At 39.3% G+C, this 19,922-nt stretch overlaps 1 protein-coding gene across 1 annotated transcript in view; it reads right to left on the reverse strand.

The window, feature by feature from the left end:
• Nucleotides 1-19,922, reverse strand: part of ANK3 (ankyrin 3) — a 305,329-nt gene that overhangs the window by 5,616 nt on the left and 279,791 nt on the right. Inside the window, exon 42 of the mRNA XM_045025319.1 lies at nt 17,817-18,192. Coding sequence (XP_044881254.1) covers nt 17,817-18,192 — 376 coding nt within the window. The remainder of the gene's footprint in view (nt 1-17,816; nt 18,193-19,922) is intronic.

Below are 19,922 nucleotides of genomic sequence, written 5' to 3' on the forward strand. Positions count from 1 at the left end.
AAAGGAAGAAAAATAGCCAACAAAAAATCCACCAAAGCAGAGCAGCAGAAATAAAGCCAAGGAAACTGACAAGCAGTGCATGTGTCATAAATAAGGCTACGATTTTGTCAAGGGTGTTTTTATTAAAAGTCACGGATAGGACATGGGCAATAGACAATTAATCACGGAAATATACACACAGTAATACAGTTTTCACTGCATCGGTAGAGAAGCTTCTAAATTGGCTAATAAACTTGGGCTTTGAAGCCAGAGCCCCACCGCACAAGGCTGAAGCCAAAGCCGGAGCCCCGCTTAGGGTGACCAGACATCCCAATATTAAGAGCTTTGTCTTATATATGCAACTATACTCCTCCCACCCTGTGGAAAAAAAAAAGTGTCCTGATTTTTTACACTTGCTATCTGGTCACCCTAGCCCTGCCACCTGGGCCTGAAGCCCAAGCCTGAGCCCACTGCCCAGGGCCGAAGCCCAAGCCCAAGAGGGACTGAAGATTAAGCCAAAGAACTCGCAGACATCTCTTGAAATCACGGAATCTGTGACTTCCATGACAGAACTGTAATGTTAGTCACAGATTCTTGCCTTTTAAAACAGCAGACTATTAGCCAATGTCATATATATTTCCAAAAGGCATTGTGTTTAGGTTAAGTTGTAGAACCGTGAGCAGAATTCTTTGTACCTATGCTAAGCTTTATTGTGGAAATCTACTAATAGTTACACCGTTCCAGCCTTTGTTCTTTGTATGTGCAGATTCTGTCAGAAGTATGATGTATGTTCTGTTAAGGAATGTTATATACGAATTCTGTGTTGGGTGCCATTAGTAGAAAACAGTTCATGACTCTATGGTCTAGCCAGAATATTGACATCCAGAATGTTATTGTGTGCTGGATACAATATGTTAGGGAGGATTTGGACTAATGTCTTTGTATCCTGAAAAACAGGTATGAAGTTAGATAAGAAAAGGGGAATTAAGGTGTGAATCTTCTACTTGCTGCAAACAAGGAGACTATATTAAGTCAAATTAAGTTCATACTTTAGGATAGACACAGATGAAATGAAGCTGTGATCATTGCAAGCCTGTTCCCCAGAGTTGGTATCTCCGTTTGGGTTGATTTATCTATGTTTAATAAACTGATTGAGCCAAGTTTTCTGACGTCCTAAACAGTAATGTTTTTCTGGTAAGACTAAAAGACTGAAGAGTTTCATCTGGGGAGGAGGGCATGGCTATTATATGTCTTAACTCTGTTCTATTTTCATTTGCTTGTGTTTTACTGTCAGAAGGGAGACAATAGCAGAGATTCTTATGCCATCTGAGCCAAATCCTAAATTCTGATTCTGTTGTTACTCAGAGAAAAGCTCCATTAACTTCAATGAGTTTTTCCTGAGTAAAGACTTGGTTCAAGCTGAGGGCTCAATAGCACCTTTAAGGAACAGACCTGCATTAGGGCTGCATTAAAACAGCCACATTGTCCTGTGCTATTTCTCTTCAGGGATGCAATATACTGCCTTCAGCGCATCCATCCAGCTCTGCTGACCGAGAGAGAGAGAGATGGAGAGAACAGGCTTCCCTCCGCCTCATCTCCCCTAGCCACTTTGTGATGACTTGCACCCTACAGGTTACATAGGAAGAGCAGTTCTTATGCTTCAGGGCATACAAGAAGTGAAATTGGAACTGGCTCCTGCATGGGGCTGTAAGGGCAGACAGAAGCTACTTGCACCCCTCTTTTCCTTCTATTCTCCAGAGAGGCTGGCCCTGAGTAAGGATTTTGGGATTTGGCCTGATGTTTTCTTCTCCACACTGCCAAAATCCAAACATGTTCATGGCAGGCTGAATCCTGAAACCACTTAGTCACATGAACTGTGCCACTGAAGGATTATTCAGCTTAGCAAGGGGTTGCAGGATCAGGTCCCTTGTTCACTATAGGTAAATCTTTTTTCTGTTTGTGAAGGAATGATACAAAACTCATATCAGGTCCAGGATAAAAATGCTAAAAGACAACCAAAATACACATATGAAACTACTTATTTTGGGGGAGGGGGGAAGAGGAGCCAAAGATGAGAATTCAGACACAGTCCTAAATGTAAAACCAAAACCACTGACTGTTTTATACAAACAAACCCCAGTATCTTAGTGTGAAAAAGATTTTTGCTGCTAGCACAATGAACATGGACCTTTCTGAAAGTGAACCCTATCGGTAAACATTACAATGGTAAAACCTTGCCCTTCATCCAGATGCACAGCTTGTCAACAATTCAAGCACTTCTCTTTGCCAAGACTTGATGTTAAATTGCAAACCTCCAGCCCTTTAGTAGCGCTTTATAGTCAGCACAACCCTCCTCAACTGTTATTTCTCTGTTGCCCCCTCCATTACCATTTCACCAACTTTTCTTTCATGTGGGATAACAACACGTCTTATTACTTTCCGGGTGACCTGTAGGAAGCAACACATGAAAAGTATCGATTTTCTTTCCTGATTCTAAAAGGAGAAAGCATGGTAAGAGTAGTTACTTGAATACAAAGACTCAGAACAGTGAAACTGCAATTCATGATTACTTTTCTTGTGATGATGTTGCCTTCTTCATCGGTAAACTGTTCTTCTGTTACTGATTCACCAGGAATGTTTTTTGCTTCCTCACCCTAAAGAATGTGTTATATGATTAGCAATAGAACCTATATTTCTGCAATGCCCACACATTTGTTTTCACACCACTCCAAGCAACAAACACATGCTAGGTTGGATTTTAAGTAACAAAGTATGTTCAAATGGGTTTATCTCACATGGATAAGGTGAAAGGCTTTCTTATAAATGTGCTAATAGCTGTATTTTAGTACATGAAAGGTGTCCTTAAAGCATTTACTGAGTTTCTAACTTGTTTCTTTTAAGCACTAAATCATGCATCAAATTCCTTGAGCAACAAGTAATTTTTCTGTAATGTTAGAGCGTTGTTGTCTGATTCATGTTCAATGGAAGCAGGAGTTCACAATGGTGTAGTCCAGGGGTCAGCAAACTTTCAGAAGTGATGTGCCGAATCTTCATTTATTCACTCTAATTTAAGGTTTCGCGTGCCGGTAATACATTTTAACATTTTTAGAAGGTCTCTTTCTATAAGTCTATAATATATAACTAAACTATTGTTGTATGTAAAGTAAATAAGGCTTTAAAAATGTTTAAGAAACTTCATTTAAAATTAAATTAAAATGCAGAGCCCCCGGACTGGTGGCCAGGACCCCGGGCAGTGTGAGTGCCACTGAAAATCAGCTCGCGTGCCGCCTTCGGCACTCGTGCCATAGGTTGCCCACCCCTGGTGTAGTCTCTAAACAGACATCCATTAAGCTATAAATGCCAATCATTTATGTACAGGAAATCTAAAATCCAAGTACGGTGTGTAAAATTTGGGATTTTAAAAGAAAAATGCACCCAATCAAACAGCCTAAAAGTTCACATGAGAAGAAACATTTCTCACTATTTATAGAATGTACAGAAGTATTTGAAATGAAATCTTGTTGAAATGGAAGCATTTGCCAGCTTGCTGACAAGTGACATAGACCTGGTTCATAGCTCACTGAAGTCAATGGAACTCCTTCCATTGACTTTATTGGACTTTTGATCAAGCACATTGCTTGTGAAACCAGCAATATAGAAGACCAATGTAAGTGACTGTTAAAAACAGTTTTCGGTCCTGTTTTATAACTAGCTTAACATCACTGCAAGGATTATGGGTAAAATTTTCAGTAGCACCTAAGTGACTCAGCAGCCTAAGTCTCTGACTTTTAATGGGACTTAGGCATCCACATTAGAAAATTTGGCCTTTCAGGATAACATTTTCAAAAGTGCTTAAGTACCCACACTTGAGTTCCTGAAATAAATAAATACGCATTTTACTTATGCAAAATGGGTAAGTGAGCATAAAAAATGGTACTCAAGTGCACAGTGTATCTATACAATTTACATTTCTAACATGCAGGAACTCCTAACTCCTGGTCCAATATGAACAATGACTAAACCCAAATAAACTCTGCCTGAAAATACAGACTGCACTAAAATTAGTACCAACATTCTCCCACAAGCCAGCCCCATGGGACCAAGAACTTTTTCCTTCCTCTCACACATACTCCTCAGAAGGTTAGGGGAAAAACATAAACCTTGAGTAATGCTGAAGGTCAGCAAACTCGGACAAGGGGCACACGTGTTACAAAGCAAAGGCTACTCGCCCTGTCATACTAGCCCTTTCTCACTGATTAAAACAGATGGGCTGTTAACTTTAGCACCTCAGCTGATCTCAACTGCTACAGTATCTTCTTGCCTGCATATTTATACCAGCCTCTGGAAATTTCCATTACATGCATCTGACGAAGTGGGTACTCACCCACGAAAGCTTATGCTCCAATACATCTGTTAGTCTTTAAGGTGCCACAGTACTCATTGTTGCTTTTCACATAAAGAGAAGGGCCATCTCTAAGGTGTGCAGGACGTAAACCATTTAGGGATTTATAGGGCCAAAGCAACATCTTGAATTGCATGTGGACATGAACTAGAAGTTAGTGCAGGTGTCAGAACCTAATATAATATACTCCCCACACAAAGCTTGGCTAAATAACTAAGCAGTCATTTTCTGCACTGGCAGAAATTTTCAGATGGAGATATACACCAATCTCCTAAAAGTGGAAGGGACCTTGAAAGGTCATTGAGTCCAGCCCCCTGCCTTCACTAGCAGGACCAATTTTTGCCCCAGATCCCTAAGTGGCCTCCTCAAGGATTGAACTCACAACCCTGGGTTTAGCAGGCCAATGCTCAAACCACTGAGCTATCCCTTCCCCCTGCTGCTGTTGGAGCTCCATGCAGAGTGTACTACAGTAATCCAGTCTCAATGTGACTGTAGTGAGCTACTGAGAAAGAAGAAATAAAAACTGGCTTAGGCATAGATTACAAGCTGCACATTGAAGTGAGGAATGACAAAATGGGCCCCCTGTGGCACTCTCAAGAGGGCAAGTACCCACCTTGGTGGGTCTTTCATTTGCTTTGGTTATCTTTCTTCCCCTGCCCTTCTTAAAGGCAAGATGACTTTTTAAACAGGATATGCCCATAGCAAGTAACTGTTGCCTGCTGTGTTGGTGGCCATGGGGCTGGAAGGTGGCAAATGGTTTGACAAATATTTTATGAACTGAAATTTGTGGTGTATTTTCCAGCCACTGTTAGAAATACAGGGACAACAATACCCTTAAGTTTCAGAGATGAAGCCAGCTGGGAACTGATGGTAAGATCTATTATGCTGGGCACTTTTGCAACTGTCTTTTAGACCAATACATTTTATTTTTTAAAACCATGCCGTCCGTTCCAATGTAAAGTAATTAAAATCCATAACAACAAGCAATGTGGTCCATTTAAAGGGAAGTAGAGACCTAGGAAACCTAAGATGTATTCTCAACTCTAGTGGTCACTTTCAGGGGCGCCATTTGGGGGGAGGGGGAGAGGGAAGGTCTCTAGTCCCCTTTCCCCCCCCCACCCCAGTTTCCTAGGGGAGGTCCACTCACCCTAGCCCCAGACGGAGCTCTTAACTGCAACAGTTTGAGTGTGAAGCCTTTGGGGCAGGGAGTTGGTTTATAAACAGAGGCAGGGTGATTAAGATAACAAAAGGCTTATCATTAAAGTAAATTAAGGATCATTAGACATGAAAACAAAAGGGTAGGAATAAAAGGTGAGAATGGAGAGAGGTGGTGTCCCTCAGGGGTCTGTACTGGGACCAGTCCTATTCAATATATTCAGAAATGATCTGGAAAAAGGGGTACACAGTGAGGTGATAAAATTTGCAGATAATACAAAATTACTCAAGATAGTTAAATCCAAAGCAGACTGCGAAGAGTTACGAAGGGATCTCACAAAACTGGGTGACTGGGCATCACAATGGCAGAAGAAACTCAGTGTTGATAAATGCAAAGTAATGCACTTGGCAAAATATAATCCCAACTATACATACTAAATTAGCTGAACCTGTCAATAAAGAGAGCTTGGAGTCATTGTGAATAGTTCTCTGAAAACTTCTGCTCAATGTGCAGTGGCAATTTAAAAAGCTAACAGAAAATTGGGAACCATTAGGAAAGGAATAGATTATAAGAGAAAAATATCATATTGCCTCTATATAAATCCACGGTACGCCAACATATTGAATACAGCGTGCAGATTTGGTCACCCCATCTCAAAAAAGATATATTGGATTTGAAAAAGTTACAGAGAAGAGCAACAGAAATTATATGGGATATAGACCCCCTTCTGTATGAGGAGGACTTTTCAGTTTGGAAAAGAGATGACTACGGGGGGATGTGACAGAGTATAAAATCATGACTGGTGTGGAAAAATTGAATCAGGAATTGTTATTTACTCCTTCACATAACACAAGAACTAGGGGTCACCAAATGAAATTAATAGGCAGCAGATTTAAAACAAAACAAAACAAAGTATTTCTTCACAGTCAACATGTGGAACTCTTTGCCAGGGGATGTTGTGAAGGCCAAAACTATAACAGGGTTCCAGTAAGAACTAGATAAGCTCATGGACGATAGGTCCAGCAATGGCTATTAGCCAGGGTGGGCAGGGATCCAACACTATGTTCTGCCTGTCCGTTGCCTCTGTTTGCCAGAAGCTGGGAGTGGGCAACAGGGCAACTTGATGATTGCCTGTTCTGTTCATTCCCTCTGAAGCACCTGGCATTGGCCACTGTTGAAAGACAGGATACTGGGCTAGATGGACCATTGGGGGCCATTCTGATGTTCTTATATAGAACCCAGATGTATCTGCTCCCCACTATAACCCACTAGACCCCGCTCTCCTCCCAGAGCTAGGATAGAACCCAGGAGTCCTGACGGGGTATTTCTCTCCATGGAGTTAGTAATAAAGTAAGACTATATATAAAAATTTTAAACCTAATCAGTATCCCTTAAGTGACTTGTCATAAGATGTCAGAACATGTTATTAGAGCTGAGTGGGTCTAATATTTATTTAATTTTCTTTCTTTTATAAAGGAATTGGATACAGGGCTCCTGTCAAAAAAACTAGTTTTCAAATGCCTAATTAGCCCCAAGAATCACGGTTAAAGCCCCACCCCCAGATCTGAAATGGTGCTCCTGGTCACTTGCTATATGACCTTGGGCAAGTCACTTCATTTCTCTGACCCTCTGTTTTCTCCCCTTCCCCCATGCTTTGTCTGCTCTATTTAGACTGTATGCAGTGTTAATGTAGCTGTGTTGGTCCCAGGATACTAGTGACACAAAGGGGGTGAGGTAATATCTTTTATTGGACCATTGGTGAGAGAGACGAGCTTACACAGGGCTCTCATCTGAAGAAGAAAGCTGGTGTCTCTCATCCACTGAACTTGGTCCAATAAAAGATATTACCTCACCCACCTTGTCTCTCTAGTTAGACTGTAAGCATTTTGCTGCTGGGGGTTCTGTGTGTGTGTGTGTGTACAGTGCTGAGTTCAGTGGGGTCCTGATCTCAACGCGGGCCTTTAGGCAGTACTGTAATACAAATAACGAATAATAACATCACCACAACTGCCACCATAGAAGTAGGGCTCATAGGAAAGGTAACCAACACATGATGCCATGCTCATGCCCAGCTGCTCTCAGTTAGCTTTTATACTTGTTTCCTTTCTTACTGCATAAACAGGTGGGGATTTTGTCTGTATGTTTAGATATTTTTACATAAATCAGTGACACCTACTGTGATCAACTTTGAAACACAACATATCAGTAAATGGGAAGACATTTACTACAAGATGATTCAGCTTCAAAGGTATCTTGGGCTCTTAATTAGTTACGTGGTCCTTTAAGCACAATTTAATGATAAATGCAGTGAATACTGAGCAAGTCAGTGTTGATGAAATCCTACTCACAGATTTTTCTTGCTTGTGGGTAGTTAAAATAAATTACAGTAGGGTTCACAGTAGGTAGGGAGATAGATCGGATTGCACTGCATTTTCTAACCCGATGTAGCTATTAAGAAGGACATTTACTAGAGAAACCTGCCCACTGGCAGTTTTACTTGCTGTTGTCATGAACATAAAGCAGTGTTGGGTTAGAAAAGCACATTAGATAACCCCACCACAATTGCTGCTTTTTGCCTTGGAAATACAGAACTGGTGCATCCACAGCAGAAGTGAAGAGTAGATTCTTCCTGCTGCAACATGTTTGTATAAAGCTTTATTTTACCCATGACCATTTAAAATCACTGTCACAACATGGAAAGCTTTAGAAACACAGGAAGAAAAACTTCATATAGTACATTCACAATTAATGGAAGCTCAGTTATATCCTGGGGATTGTACTGAACAAAGCTGTGATCCACGTGCCCCAACTCCAGAGTACAATGAAGGGAATGCTGGCTGGCTTTGCAAACCAGATCTTTGTTACCATACTAGCTGGAGCCAAAGCCAGTTGGCATCCTCTTTGCTGCTCTCCAGGGTGAGAGACCCAGGGAGCAGTGTTTTGTTTTCTTTTTAAGTCTTCCAACCAGCCCTATTGATTTTCTGAACTTTTATTTACAGATTGTGTGTGCTCTCAGGGACCTCCAACTAAATGGGGTTATACAGTCAATGCTGCAGTAATGTGCCTAAGGTTACTGTTGGTTCTGGAGAGCTCTGATTTTCTTTTATGTTTGCTTTGTTGTTAGAAGGATATTGGTTCATTTTGTTTTGTTTCTATTTTATCTGTTGTTTTTAATGGCAGGGAAGAAGGGTGTAGCTGAATCTCTGTGACCCACAAGAGTAAAACGGAGGATAAAAGCAGAAGGAAATAGACAAAGTAAAAAGATCCTTCAAATATTAATTTTTTGCAAAAGGCTGGGGCAGATGACTCCATAGCAGCAGCAGCAGCAGCAGCTCTAAGATGCCCTGAGTCCTGTTCTCCCACTAACCAAACCCATCATCAACACCTAATCCTGCCAGTCTCAAGATTAAGAACATAAGAACGGCCATACTGGGTCAGACCAAAGGTCTATCTAGCCCAGTATCTTGTCTTCCGACAGTGGCCAGTGCCAGGTACCCCAGAGGGAATGAACAGAGCAGATAATGATCAAGTAGTTGATTGCCCATTCCCAGCTTCTGGCAAACAGAGGCTACAGACACCATCCCTGTCCATCCTGGGTAATAGCCATTGATGGACCTGTCCTCTATGAACTTATCTAGTTCTTTTTTGAAGATTCACATTCTTGCAGTTCTTAAGCAGCAGCTGTATCTTGTGGTCTCAAGTTTATGCAGCTGTATTGCAAGAAACAAATACCTCATTAAGGTCATTTTCATTGGTGGGTTCTGTCTACTTGGGGAAGCCTCTTTAATCAGATTCTGCAAGTCTGTCAGCTATGCTGACTCTTCCAACTGCTCACAGATGTACTGCTAAAGCTATAGGAAAGTGACGTGGTAAACTTAAGTGCAGAGCTGAAAAGAAGAAATGCCTCTGTTGGGGGCAGCAAAGTGATTTGAGATTGAGAACTTGATGATGCAGAAAAAGCTCTATCTACATACAATGTGATTATAATGATAATAAGCAGTTTGACCTAACCGTTATGATTTTACTTTTATGTTCTGACTTGTTAAAATAAACCAGTTACTTCAACAGTTTCCAAAACACCGACATTGTCACATCATGGATGAGGCTGAGGTGGGGGAAATTTAGAGCACATAGTTACTGTCTTATTTATATTGGGTGAAAGTCACCCCACTAGAGAGGGCCCGCTCATGGCTGAATGCACAATGTAAGCCCTTGATGCACGGGTTGACGTGCAGCATGGGCCATGTGCACTGGGTAAAATTCACCCGTAATTCTTGCCACCTTTAGGTTGGTTATATTTTCACTTTCCATAATTATTATGGAAAGTGAAAATATAACCAACCTAAAGGTGGCAAGATCACAAGAGTTGCTGGTTTTAGCTTTGTAATAAACTTGCTGCTCAGATCCTTCTGCCTTGCTGCATTATTGAAGACTAAGACAAACACCCTTTAGAACCAATTACCTGTTTTCTCACTTCACTATCAAGAAGAATGGAAGGAAAAGAGCCCTGGTTTCTGAATATTTTTGGAAGAAAACAGAACATCCACAACAGTGTCAAGAAGTAAAGGGAATAAAACTTGCAAAATGATGTGAAATTTGAATATCTTGTACAGAAATTAGGTTTTTCATTACAAAATGGTTGTGAAGTGAAATGCAGATCTTTCACATAACTTTCTGCAAGAAACTGATTCAATAATTTTGTTTCTTTAGAATTATTAAAAAGCATAAAAATGAGTCGCCAATTATTGTAATTATTGAATTCACTGGGGTTTGGATCTGCCTTTAAATTTTATATATTACATTATATTATATTATAAATGTTATATATTTGTATATTTTATGGCTGAAGCTTCTGTTTTCTCCTTGTGTGTTAATTGCCCATACTCCTGCACCTCTTTTGTGAGTCCTAGTCACCAAATGATAAACAGGGAAAGGGAAAGGGAGAGGAAAAAAATTCTCTACCATTTTGAGATTAGCCCATGATCTGGTAATATGGGGAGATGTGTCTTACATATTTTGTCTAAATGTATGGTCCAATCCTGTAAAGTGCTACATACCAATGGGAGTTGAGTTTGAGATTAGTCAGCACTTCACGAGATTGTGCCCTTCAATCGTACTATCCTTGGGACAGGGAAATGACTTTCTCCATGTTTTCAACAGAGCACAGCACAATAACAGAACATAACAAATAATAAGTAATTGCAATAACAACAACATATAAAGGAACAAAACAGAAATAAAGAAATGAGAAAGTCAATAAAGTAATTTAGTCCTAACGTTACCTGTGGAATCATGCAGTGAATTCTTTTTCCACAAGACTGAATTTATCCTTAGTCCAGGGGTGATCAAATTTCACCCCGTGGGTTACATAGGAACCTCTATTGCTTTTTATATAGCAACGAGACAGTAATCAATATAAACTACAATAAAAAATGTCACATGTGCAACCCTCTGCACAGCAGCTATTCCATCATGGAGCAGCCAAGCCTGTAATCACCTGCTTTCATTTGCTATTACTGATATGGATAAATAGGACTGAATCAAGATATGGACCCAACACTAAGAGCCAAATCCGGAAATCTTTACCCAGTTCTGACTCAAGAAAAACTCCTAATGACTCCAATGGAGTAAAAAGTGAACAAGCATGTCCAGGGTGTCCCTATTTGAAGATAACGCACTACTTGCTCCAAACCATAATATATAGGATCAGTAGTACAACGGGCCAGGCAAGTAGTTTGAGGCAGCATGATGTAATTGGAAAAGAGAACATTGGCCTCTGTGGGGCAGTTCAATTCTAGAGCTTGAATTTTTGGTACTTAAAAAAAAATATTGCCCCAGTCTCCTATTTCTACCTACGGCCTCTAAAACAGCTAACCAGTGAGAAGTATTGAACAGAACACAAAGGGACGGAGGGAGGGGAGGAATTCTTTCCTGTACTATAGCCTTTCAAGCTACTGCAGCAGTGTAAAAGAGCCGTTAAGAGCTCAGGATCTGGCCAGGGGAGTATCTTTGTGCAATGCAGCTTACACTGCCCTATGATGCCCTCACAACAGACCAATGTGAAAACAGGAACAACATTCTTATTCCTCTCTGGCTGCATCGAATACTTCAGATTACTGCTGTATCGTAGAGATGTACTGAACAGCTTAGAGATTTTGAAAGATAGCAACAGGCTTCTCTCATAAAGATTTTACTCCCATTGGGCTATATCCAGGCCCCCCACCCCTGCAAGCCTCCACTGGATTTTAAAGAAGGGAGCATGACTGATAAATTGAATAGGTATATAGTGTATGTTATTAAAAATACCACTCTGCACTCTCCTCAAGGGCATGCATCTTGGAGAGATCAATACCTATGGAAAGCAGTGTGTTTGCATATCATAGAGAGGAGGTAGAACTGACCAGTATTAAGAAGACACATGCATTCCCCTTTTCCATAACGTACAAATATTAATCTAAAATGGCAGATTTGAAGTGCCATGAATAGCTGGAATTTATGCTACTAAAGTAACTATTATATCTCAGGTAAATTCCATCACTATAGCATAGGTGCTATATAAGCATGACAGCAGCGCTGTCTTTCTGGTCTCATCACTGTTTTTCAATAAAAACTTATAAGAAAATCCTATAAATAACTGAGTATTAAAATTCATGTTTTAGATACAGAATGTTTTGGTTACGTCTACATTACAAGCTAGGGATGTGATTCCCCTACTCGCATACAAATACTGGTGCTAGCACTCATCAAGCTACCATAAATATAAATAACAGTGTAGTCGTGGTAACATGGGTAGCAGCAGCAGAAGCATGGCTTAGCCGTGCCAAATACATATCTGTATTTGTATGCCAGCATGGGAATCACAGTCCTAGCTCATAGTGTTGACATAACCTTTGACTATGTAAATGTTCTAGGGCAGTGGTTTTCAACCTTTTTTCATTTCCAGACCCCTACAGAATTTGAAATGGGGGTACACCCCCCCTTGGAAATCTTAGACATAGTTTGCAGACCTCCAGGGGTCTGCGGACTATCGGTTGAAAACCACTGTTCTATGGTAACAATAACCTTTTGCGGACCCCTTACGCATAGTCTACTGACACCCAGGAGTCCATGGACCACAGGTTGAACACCACTATTCTAAGGCAAGTAACAGCGAACTATTTGAGTGTATAAGAAAATATACACAACAAATGTATTTATTTACATGACACCACATTATTAATTATTATTATATCTGTGAATACATTCCATCAACATGTTGTTGTAAAAACATCAAACAAGAATTAATCCAAAACCCACTCAAGACTTTCACTGACTTCAATATGTTTTGGATCAGGCCCAAATATCATTAGGGGAAGGGTATTCAAAAGCACCTAAGGAATTTAAGAGCACAAGTCCCATGGAACATCAATATGTCTTATGTTTCTAAATCCTACCCTTAGGAATTACGGAATGTGTTTTACTTGTGATTTAGGCAACTGAAAGAAAGATAAACCAAAATACTTTATATCACACATGCCTTGTGTGCATACATTCTGTTCCATACCAGACATGCTTTTAAAGTGGTTATCAACCCTGTAGAGTTTCATTATATCAACCTATGTCCATATACCATTATATCTCACTATACATAGTGACTGTGTTAATGATGCCATGCAGAACACAATGGCATTAAGAGAGACAAAAATGCAGCGCTGTGTGGTTGTTTTCCACCAGAAGACAACCATAAGCCTAGGGATTATGCAAAGAAAGACTACCTAATATTTTAGTTGTAAATACATACCAGAAATGGAAAGCACATTACAAGAGGGTGTCTAATATGACCAACACTGAACATTAGCACAGCAGTCAAGACCAAATCCATGCCAGTGGTACCTCTAGAACTAAAATCACAGGATACCTTCAGAATCACACGCCGGCGATAAACTCTTGTAGTGATTCTCTGTTCCTCATCTGAGCTCGACTCACTCTGAATCTCAATGTCACTGTCACTAAATTCCTGATAAAGGCAGTTTTAGTATATTTTAACAGCACATTTAAAAGACAAAACATTCTGAGCAGGAACACCCAGGAGAAAGAAAAGGTTATCACAGATGTTAATTCATCCTGTATGTACCATGTATGCGGTGTCTGCAATCTTGCCCATTAATTTATTGTGGCGTCTTTTTTGCTCTTTGCTGTGCTGTAGTTTGATAAATATTCCATTTTATCTTAAATGCTTTTAAAGCTTTTTTTTATATGGGACAAATTATGAGATCCCAAATGCATTTGAACAAATGAATCTCAAGCATCTTTTACAAAATATGGATGTGAGAAAAAACAAACAAGTCACAAGTTACAACTTTTTGCAAAATTATGCTCAAGAATTAGCAGTTTCAACAAAACCAGTACTAGAAATCTTGCCCCATAATGTTCTGTTAGAGATTGTTCCATTTCCTGCCCGAGAAAACAAAGCAGTTCATGGTTTCTGAACTATGAGCATGACCAATGCCCACTGATATCGTTCCATTGGCTTCTATGAGCACTGGGTAAGGCCCTAAATAGGAAATGGAATCTTAGAAATGGGTGGGGGTGGGCAGAAAGGGATGAAACTGTACTGGATTCATGAGTGTAACAAGTCAGTTACCTCCTGAATGATTAAACAGTAAACACCAGTCAAGATCCAGGGAGATAATAAATAGGTATTTTTCATTTGTAGAATTTTATTGAGTAAATGGCTTTCCCACTCAAAATTTATCTGATTTCAAATTGTATCAAATAATTCCAGGGCTAATTACAAACAGTCTGTATTTATTTAAAAAAAAACTAATAAAGTAATTTAGAAAGATTAAATTGTGACATTGTCTTGGTACAGTATGATGAGTATTCAGACCCCAATGCCCACAAAAATCTGAGCATGTGTACATGTGCCTGTTCTTTGCATACACTGGGATTCACACACTGCCTGTTCTCTGCATACACTAAAGTGTCCACTCCCACAAACCGTGACCAATTTTTTAGTGTGCATACAGGTGGCTGTGGCAGTAAAATGAGTGCACATGCTACAGGCACAATGCAGTGGTAAAGACCAGTCTGAAAACTTGGCCAGGTATCAGCCACATTTTTTATGAATCTAGAAATATGGTAATTATCTCTACAATTATTTAATACGACTCTAACGTTGAGAGAGAAAAGGAATAACATTACTTATTAAAATTCTGCTAACTAAATATATTAAACCTCTTCCTTTTTGTCTATCCAGCCCAGCATGTAAAACAAAAGAGTATTTCTCAGAAATGATCTATAAAGCAAAGAAAGCAAGCATGAGAGAGAGAGAGAGAGAATATTCAAAGGAAAGGAATGCAGATAGGTGAACATCTCAAGACAATACAAACCTATCTGTAATGTGCCAACCACACTACCGCTGCTATCTAAATAAATAAATCAAAGTAGTTTAATTTAATTACAATAATAAAAAGTGATAGGAAACAAAAATGGATTCCCCAAAATCACAAAGATGTTGGAGAAAGAGTGCCATTAAATAAGGAGTTAAAGTATCTTCTTTTAGTTATGATGGAATTTTGCCACCATTACATTTGGAGCGGCCATGACACTGTTACAGCACTCCAACAAGAATAATGTTTAATAGTTCTGCACCTTTTATTTAAGTTAAAATTCATGTGAACCTGATGCTTGTGAAAGGTGCAGCCAGAGCATCTATTCTTTGAACATGGTACAGCTGGGGCAGAGGCAGAAGAGAATTCCCTCACCATGCTACTATGTCTCAAAACCATTTTTTGGTGGGTTCTCTGAAGAATCTTTGCCAGCTATAAAGGTGAGAGTTAATGAAACTGTAGTGATGGTTTCTGTAATGTGGAACCTGTTCACTAGGAACTAAGCCATCAACTCATTTCACACAGGCAAGCAAACAGCTACCCAACAGTAATGGTTTGATTTACATCCATGAATCTTCTGGACCAAAATCTGAAATGGTGGCCTAATGATGAAAGCCCATATCCCATTGCCAACTCCCGATCTCTTTCTTTATGTCCCTTTCCATCCTCAATGCCAAATGGCTTGTTTTGTGCAGTAATTGAAATTGTGCAGTAATTTTTTCCTGAAGTCCACCTATTTTCCCACTCAGACTATGATTTTTTTTTCTTTATAGATCACTTCTGAAGAATACCTCCCAGATATATTATAGTGGAAATTCTCCTGTCTTTTCAAGTGAGTATATGTGATAGCTCACTTAACTACTGATTACAAAACATTCAGATCAAAGAGATTAGAAAAACCAGAAGAACCCATGTCTTCACTGATGTACCATAACAGTAGAGTCACTAGTCTGGTAGTCTTACAAGGTTTGAGAGAGACTCAGAAATCACATAGCTCTGCAGTATCCAGCTTATTCAAAGGTTGTGTCATTAAGGTGACTCAGTTGTTATTTGGGGGGGGGGGGGAGAGCTTGAGAACTATCACCCTCTCCTGGATGCTACAAGAGAAGTGCTGAAAGCAGTCTTGAAAATATGCACACATTTATTTTTCCCACACTCCAGCACAGAATCTTCAAAACTGAACAGAGCCCGAGAATAAAAAGTGGCCAACTGTCTGTTTTCTGACACTTGGGTAACCACCTGGTGGAAACACAAGTAGAATTAAGGGTTTTTACAATATTTTTGTTTAAATTTTTTTAAATATAAGGAGAGGCATTTGGGTCTAGTGCACTAAAAATGAATCTGGGAGTCAAGACTCCTGAATTCTGGTGCCTATTATGCCACTGATTCGATTTGTGGCCTTGGTTAAGTCACTTATGCTGCCTGTCTCAGTATTCCCATTTTTTTTAAATGAGGACAACAATACAGTCATAAGTTCTGATGCGAAGTCCACTGAAGTAAGTAGGAATCACCCCATTGATTCGACTAGCTTTGGATCAGGTCTTTACAGGGGTGTTGAGAGAATTAATTAGTTAATACCTGTAAAGGACTTTACAGCTTAGATGTGTCACAAACTAATAAATAAGAATGAAATACAATAGTACAATACATAATTGCTAAGAATGATTATGTTACCGGGTATAAAGGGACATGGGGTGAAACAATTAGGGAGCACTTTAAAATGAACTACATTTAAACTAATTTACTGTATCATGTTATGAAAAAATTTAGTACATATTACAAATAAAAAAGTTACATTGCAAACAAATTCCAAGATATATTTAAATGGATCACTTAATATTTATAATTCCTTAATCTACTGCCCTCAGTAAAATAGAATCCCTGTATAGAGGACAAAGGGAGATGGAAGGAACTCCAACGCATCTGCCCTGAGATTTTTCTTAGCTATTTTATAGCTCATTAGCTCCCTGGTGGCCTTATTGTTTATCAAATGGCAACCTTCCAGCTGTTGGGCTTCATAGAACAGAATTATTGTGCTGTAAACAATTATTTGAACAAACTTAATTAGGCTGCAGGAAGGAAATCAGCTGTTGAGAATTGCACTAAAATTCCATCTTGAGCAGACAACTGGCTGGAAAGATGCTGTGGGTGGAACACCCACATGCCCAGTAAGTATTTAGTGACATGCAAAGTAGGCAATGTAAGACTGAAGGGGAGGCAGTAGACCACACCTATCACTAGATGGAAGAGCATGTCCTCTCCAAGAGAAGTTCTTTGTACACTGGTAATTCTCTATAGACCTGTGCAAGACCATACAGCTTGGCCTTGTGCATTTGCAGTGTGAATGAGTGTGTCAGGGGAACAAAGCACAAATAGGTTAAATTTCACCAGCTAGATAAGGTATTTTCCTGAAAATGAATGTAGTGAAAAAACAGGCAGGGAAGATTCTCTGCCCCGCTCTGCTCGTTTTGATGGCTCAAAGAACAGAAACCATCTGCATCTCTCCTGTAGAAATAGAATCACAGAAGCTAGCTCCTGGCACCACCCTTGACACAGCTACCAGCATAGCAGGCATGTCAGGGATGGGAAGAAGACATGGTCCACGGTGACTGTTGCTAGCTGATGCAGCTCAGAGCAGCCAAGAAGGCTGGGTACCAGGCACAGAATTACGGAGCCATAATTGTCTCCTTGATGCCCCGCAATGCTTTTTCACCCTTGCCATTTATATGTCAAAACTCGGTGATTGAACCATTATTTTCCATTATTGTAATTTAGTAAATTAATCATACCAAATTGATGTTAAAAGGGAGAAAAATGAGTTAACAAAACAAATTTCACTATAAGTTTACAAAACTTTATGTCGATTAATATGTATTCAGCTAGGAGATTAATAATTGCAGGACCATACCTTTTGTTCAGACGTTGCTGTTCCCACCTCTTCCTGGATGTTTGCTCTTGGCTTGCTATCTTCAGGAGTTTTCCAGCTCATCTTCTTCAAGCTGACAGGCACAGAGGTTTTAGGCTCTTCTACTGTTGGCTTGCTGGTCTCTTCTAAAGATTTCTGATATGATGTTAATAATGTTTGCTCTTCAGTATGGACAGAGCTTCGTGTTTTTGGTTTCAGAGTTTCCTTGTCAATCTGTTTTCCCACTTTGTTCATGGACTCTTGAACATAAGATTTAGTCTTTACTTCTGTTGTAATTTCTGTGCGGCTTCCATTGGCTTCAACTTTCCCAGTTTCTCCTTTCAGATATGAGGTAATAGAATCCCTACATTGGTCCGGGCTACAAAAGATAAACAACAATCACACAATGTTCAAATCGCTTTCAGAAATGCTAAACAATTAGCTTGCTGTCAAGATGCCTGTATTCTCAATTTGTACTTTTTAAAAACAAAGAAGCAAAGATTTAAATGTAGTATGTGAACATCAAGCTATTTAATATTCCTGTACTGGGTACAGTAGTTTCTGCCTGGGTGGTCTCACTTGCAAAGGCATTGAGAATTTATAGTTTCTACTGAACACTGAAGATCAGGTCACATGTTTTTATTCTAAGCCCTTTCCAGTTAGGGGGAAAAAAGGGGGAAAAAAAGAGGAACAAACGAGGTCCACCAACATGGCCTTATGAACATATGAGATATATACTCACCTGACACTACTGGTTGATTGCTACTTACTACCTTGAAGTTTCTGCCTGAATTTAGCCGTATACCTCAATATATCACTGATGCTCAAATAATTAGCTCTTTTCTGAGAAAACTACAAAGTTGGTAAATAAACCGTATCAAGTAGCTAATGAAACAGAATAAACATCCTGCTAACAAGACATAATTACACATTTAAGTATTCTGTCTGCAATTCATTTAATCAGGTACAGTATCTCCTGAATTAGGTATATTTCTCAATTAATCCAAATTAACTCTGGATAAATCATACCAATATTAGATCATTCACATTGCAGTATTGAATTTCTCATCACTTAAATCCTACACCCACTGAAGTCAATGGCAAAACTCTCAATGAATTCAATGAGAGAGGATCTAGTCCTTAATAAGTATCTCAAAATGTTTTAAGTCAGATCCTCACATGGTGTAAATTGGTGTTGCTCTACTGAAGGCAATGGAGCTCTGCTGATTTATACCAGCTGTGGATTTTGCCCCTTAAATTGATATCTCTCATGAAAGGTGCAAATCAAGAACCAAGGATCCAGCCTAAATATCAAGTTGAGGAGCTTGGTATATACAATGGGCAACAGCAATAGTAGCTTTTTCCACCCCACCACCACATATGAAATATCAGACATGGGACTACAAAATCTTTCAAGAAATAGACAATGAATGCCCTTGGTTCAGTAAAGCAATTGACCCTTGGAAAGCAGACAATCTCTTGTGCCCCACTTTTAAAAAGGTGTGGTAGGCTGATGTGACAGAAGTTATTTCATATAAGCATCTTATTTATAAGATTAATTACAATCCTGAAGAATTTGGGATATGGCAAAAATTAACCCCTGGTGAAAAAACAAAGATATGCAAGCAAGAGGAATAGAGATTTAGGGAATGGTGTGGGAATGGAAGTGGAGCAGTGCAGGACTCTGCTTTTATAAAGTGTTTATTTATTTTGTCCATAGTTCATATTATTCTTCTGCATAAATCTGTTTAATTGATTTTAAATAAAAATACATTTACTTTTAAAAAATCAAAAAGAAATATCATCAACAACACTGGAAACACCTAGCTCTGAAACAGACATATTAACTACCAATCCCAATATATTATTTCAGAGACACTTAAGAGTCAAATCTACTTATTGCTGTTGTTATTATTATTATTATTATATTTATTCATTTTCTGTTAGTATCAACAATGTGGTAAGCGCTGTCCCTGTCCCGAAGAGCTTACTATCTAAGATTTCTTGTGAAGAGGAATTGTTTAAAAAGGGATGCAGCATAGTCATATTCCTACAAATTATGACAATGCAGCAAAAAAAATGACAAACAGGAAGTGAAGACTGGTTGAA

This window comes from Mauremys mutica, chromosome 7 (assembly GCF_020497125.1).
Source record: "Mauremys mutica isolate MM-2020 ecotype Southern chromosome 7, ASM2049712v1, whole genome shotgun sequence".
Classification (NCBI taxonomy): domain Eukaryota; kingdom Metazoa; phylum Chordata; order Testudines; family Geoemydidae; genus Mauremys; species Mauremys mutica.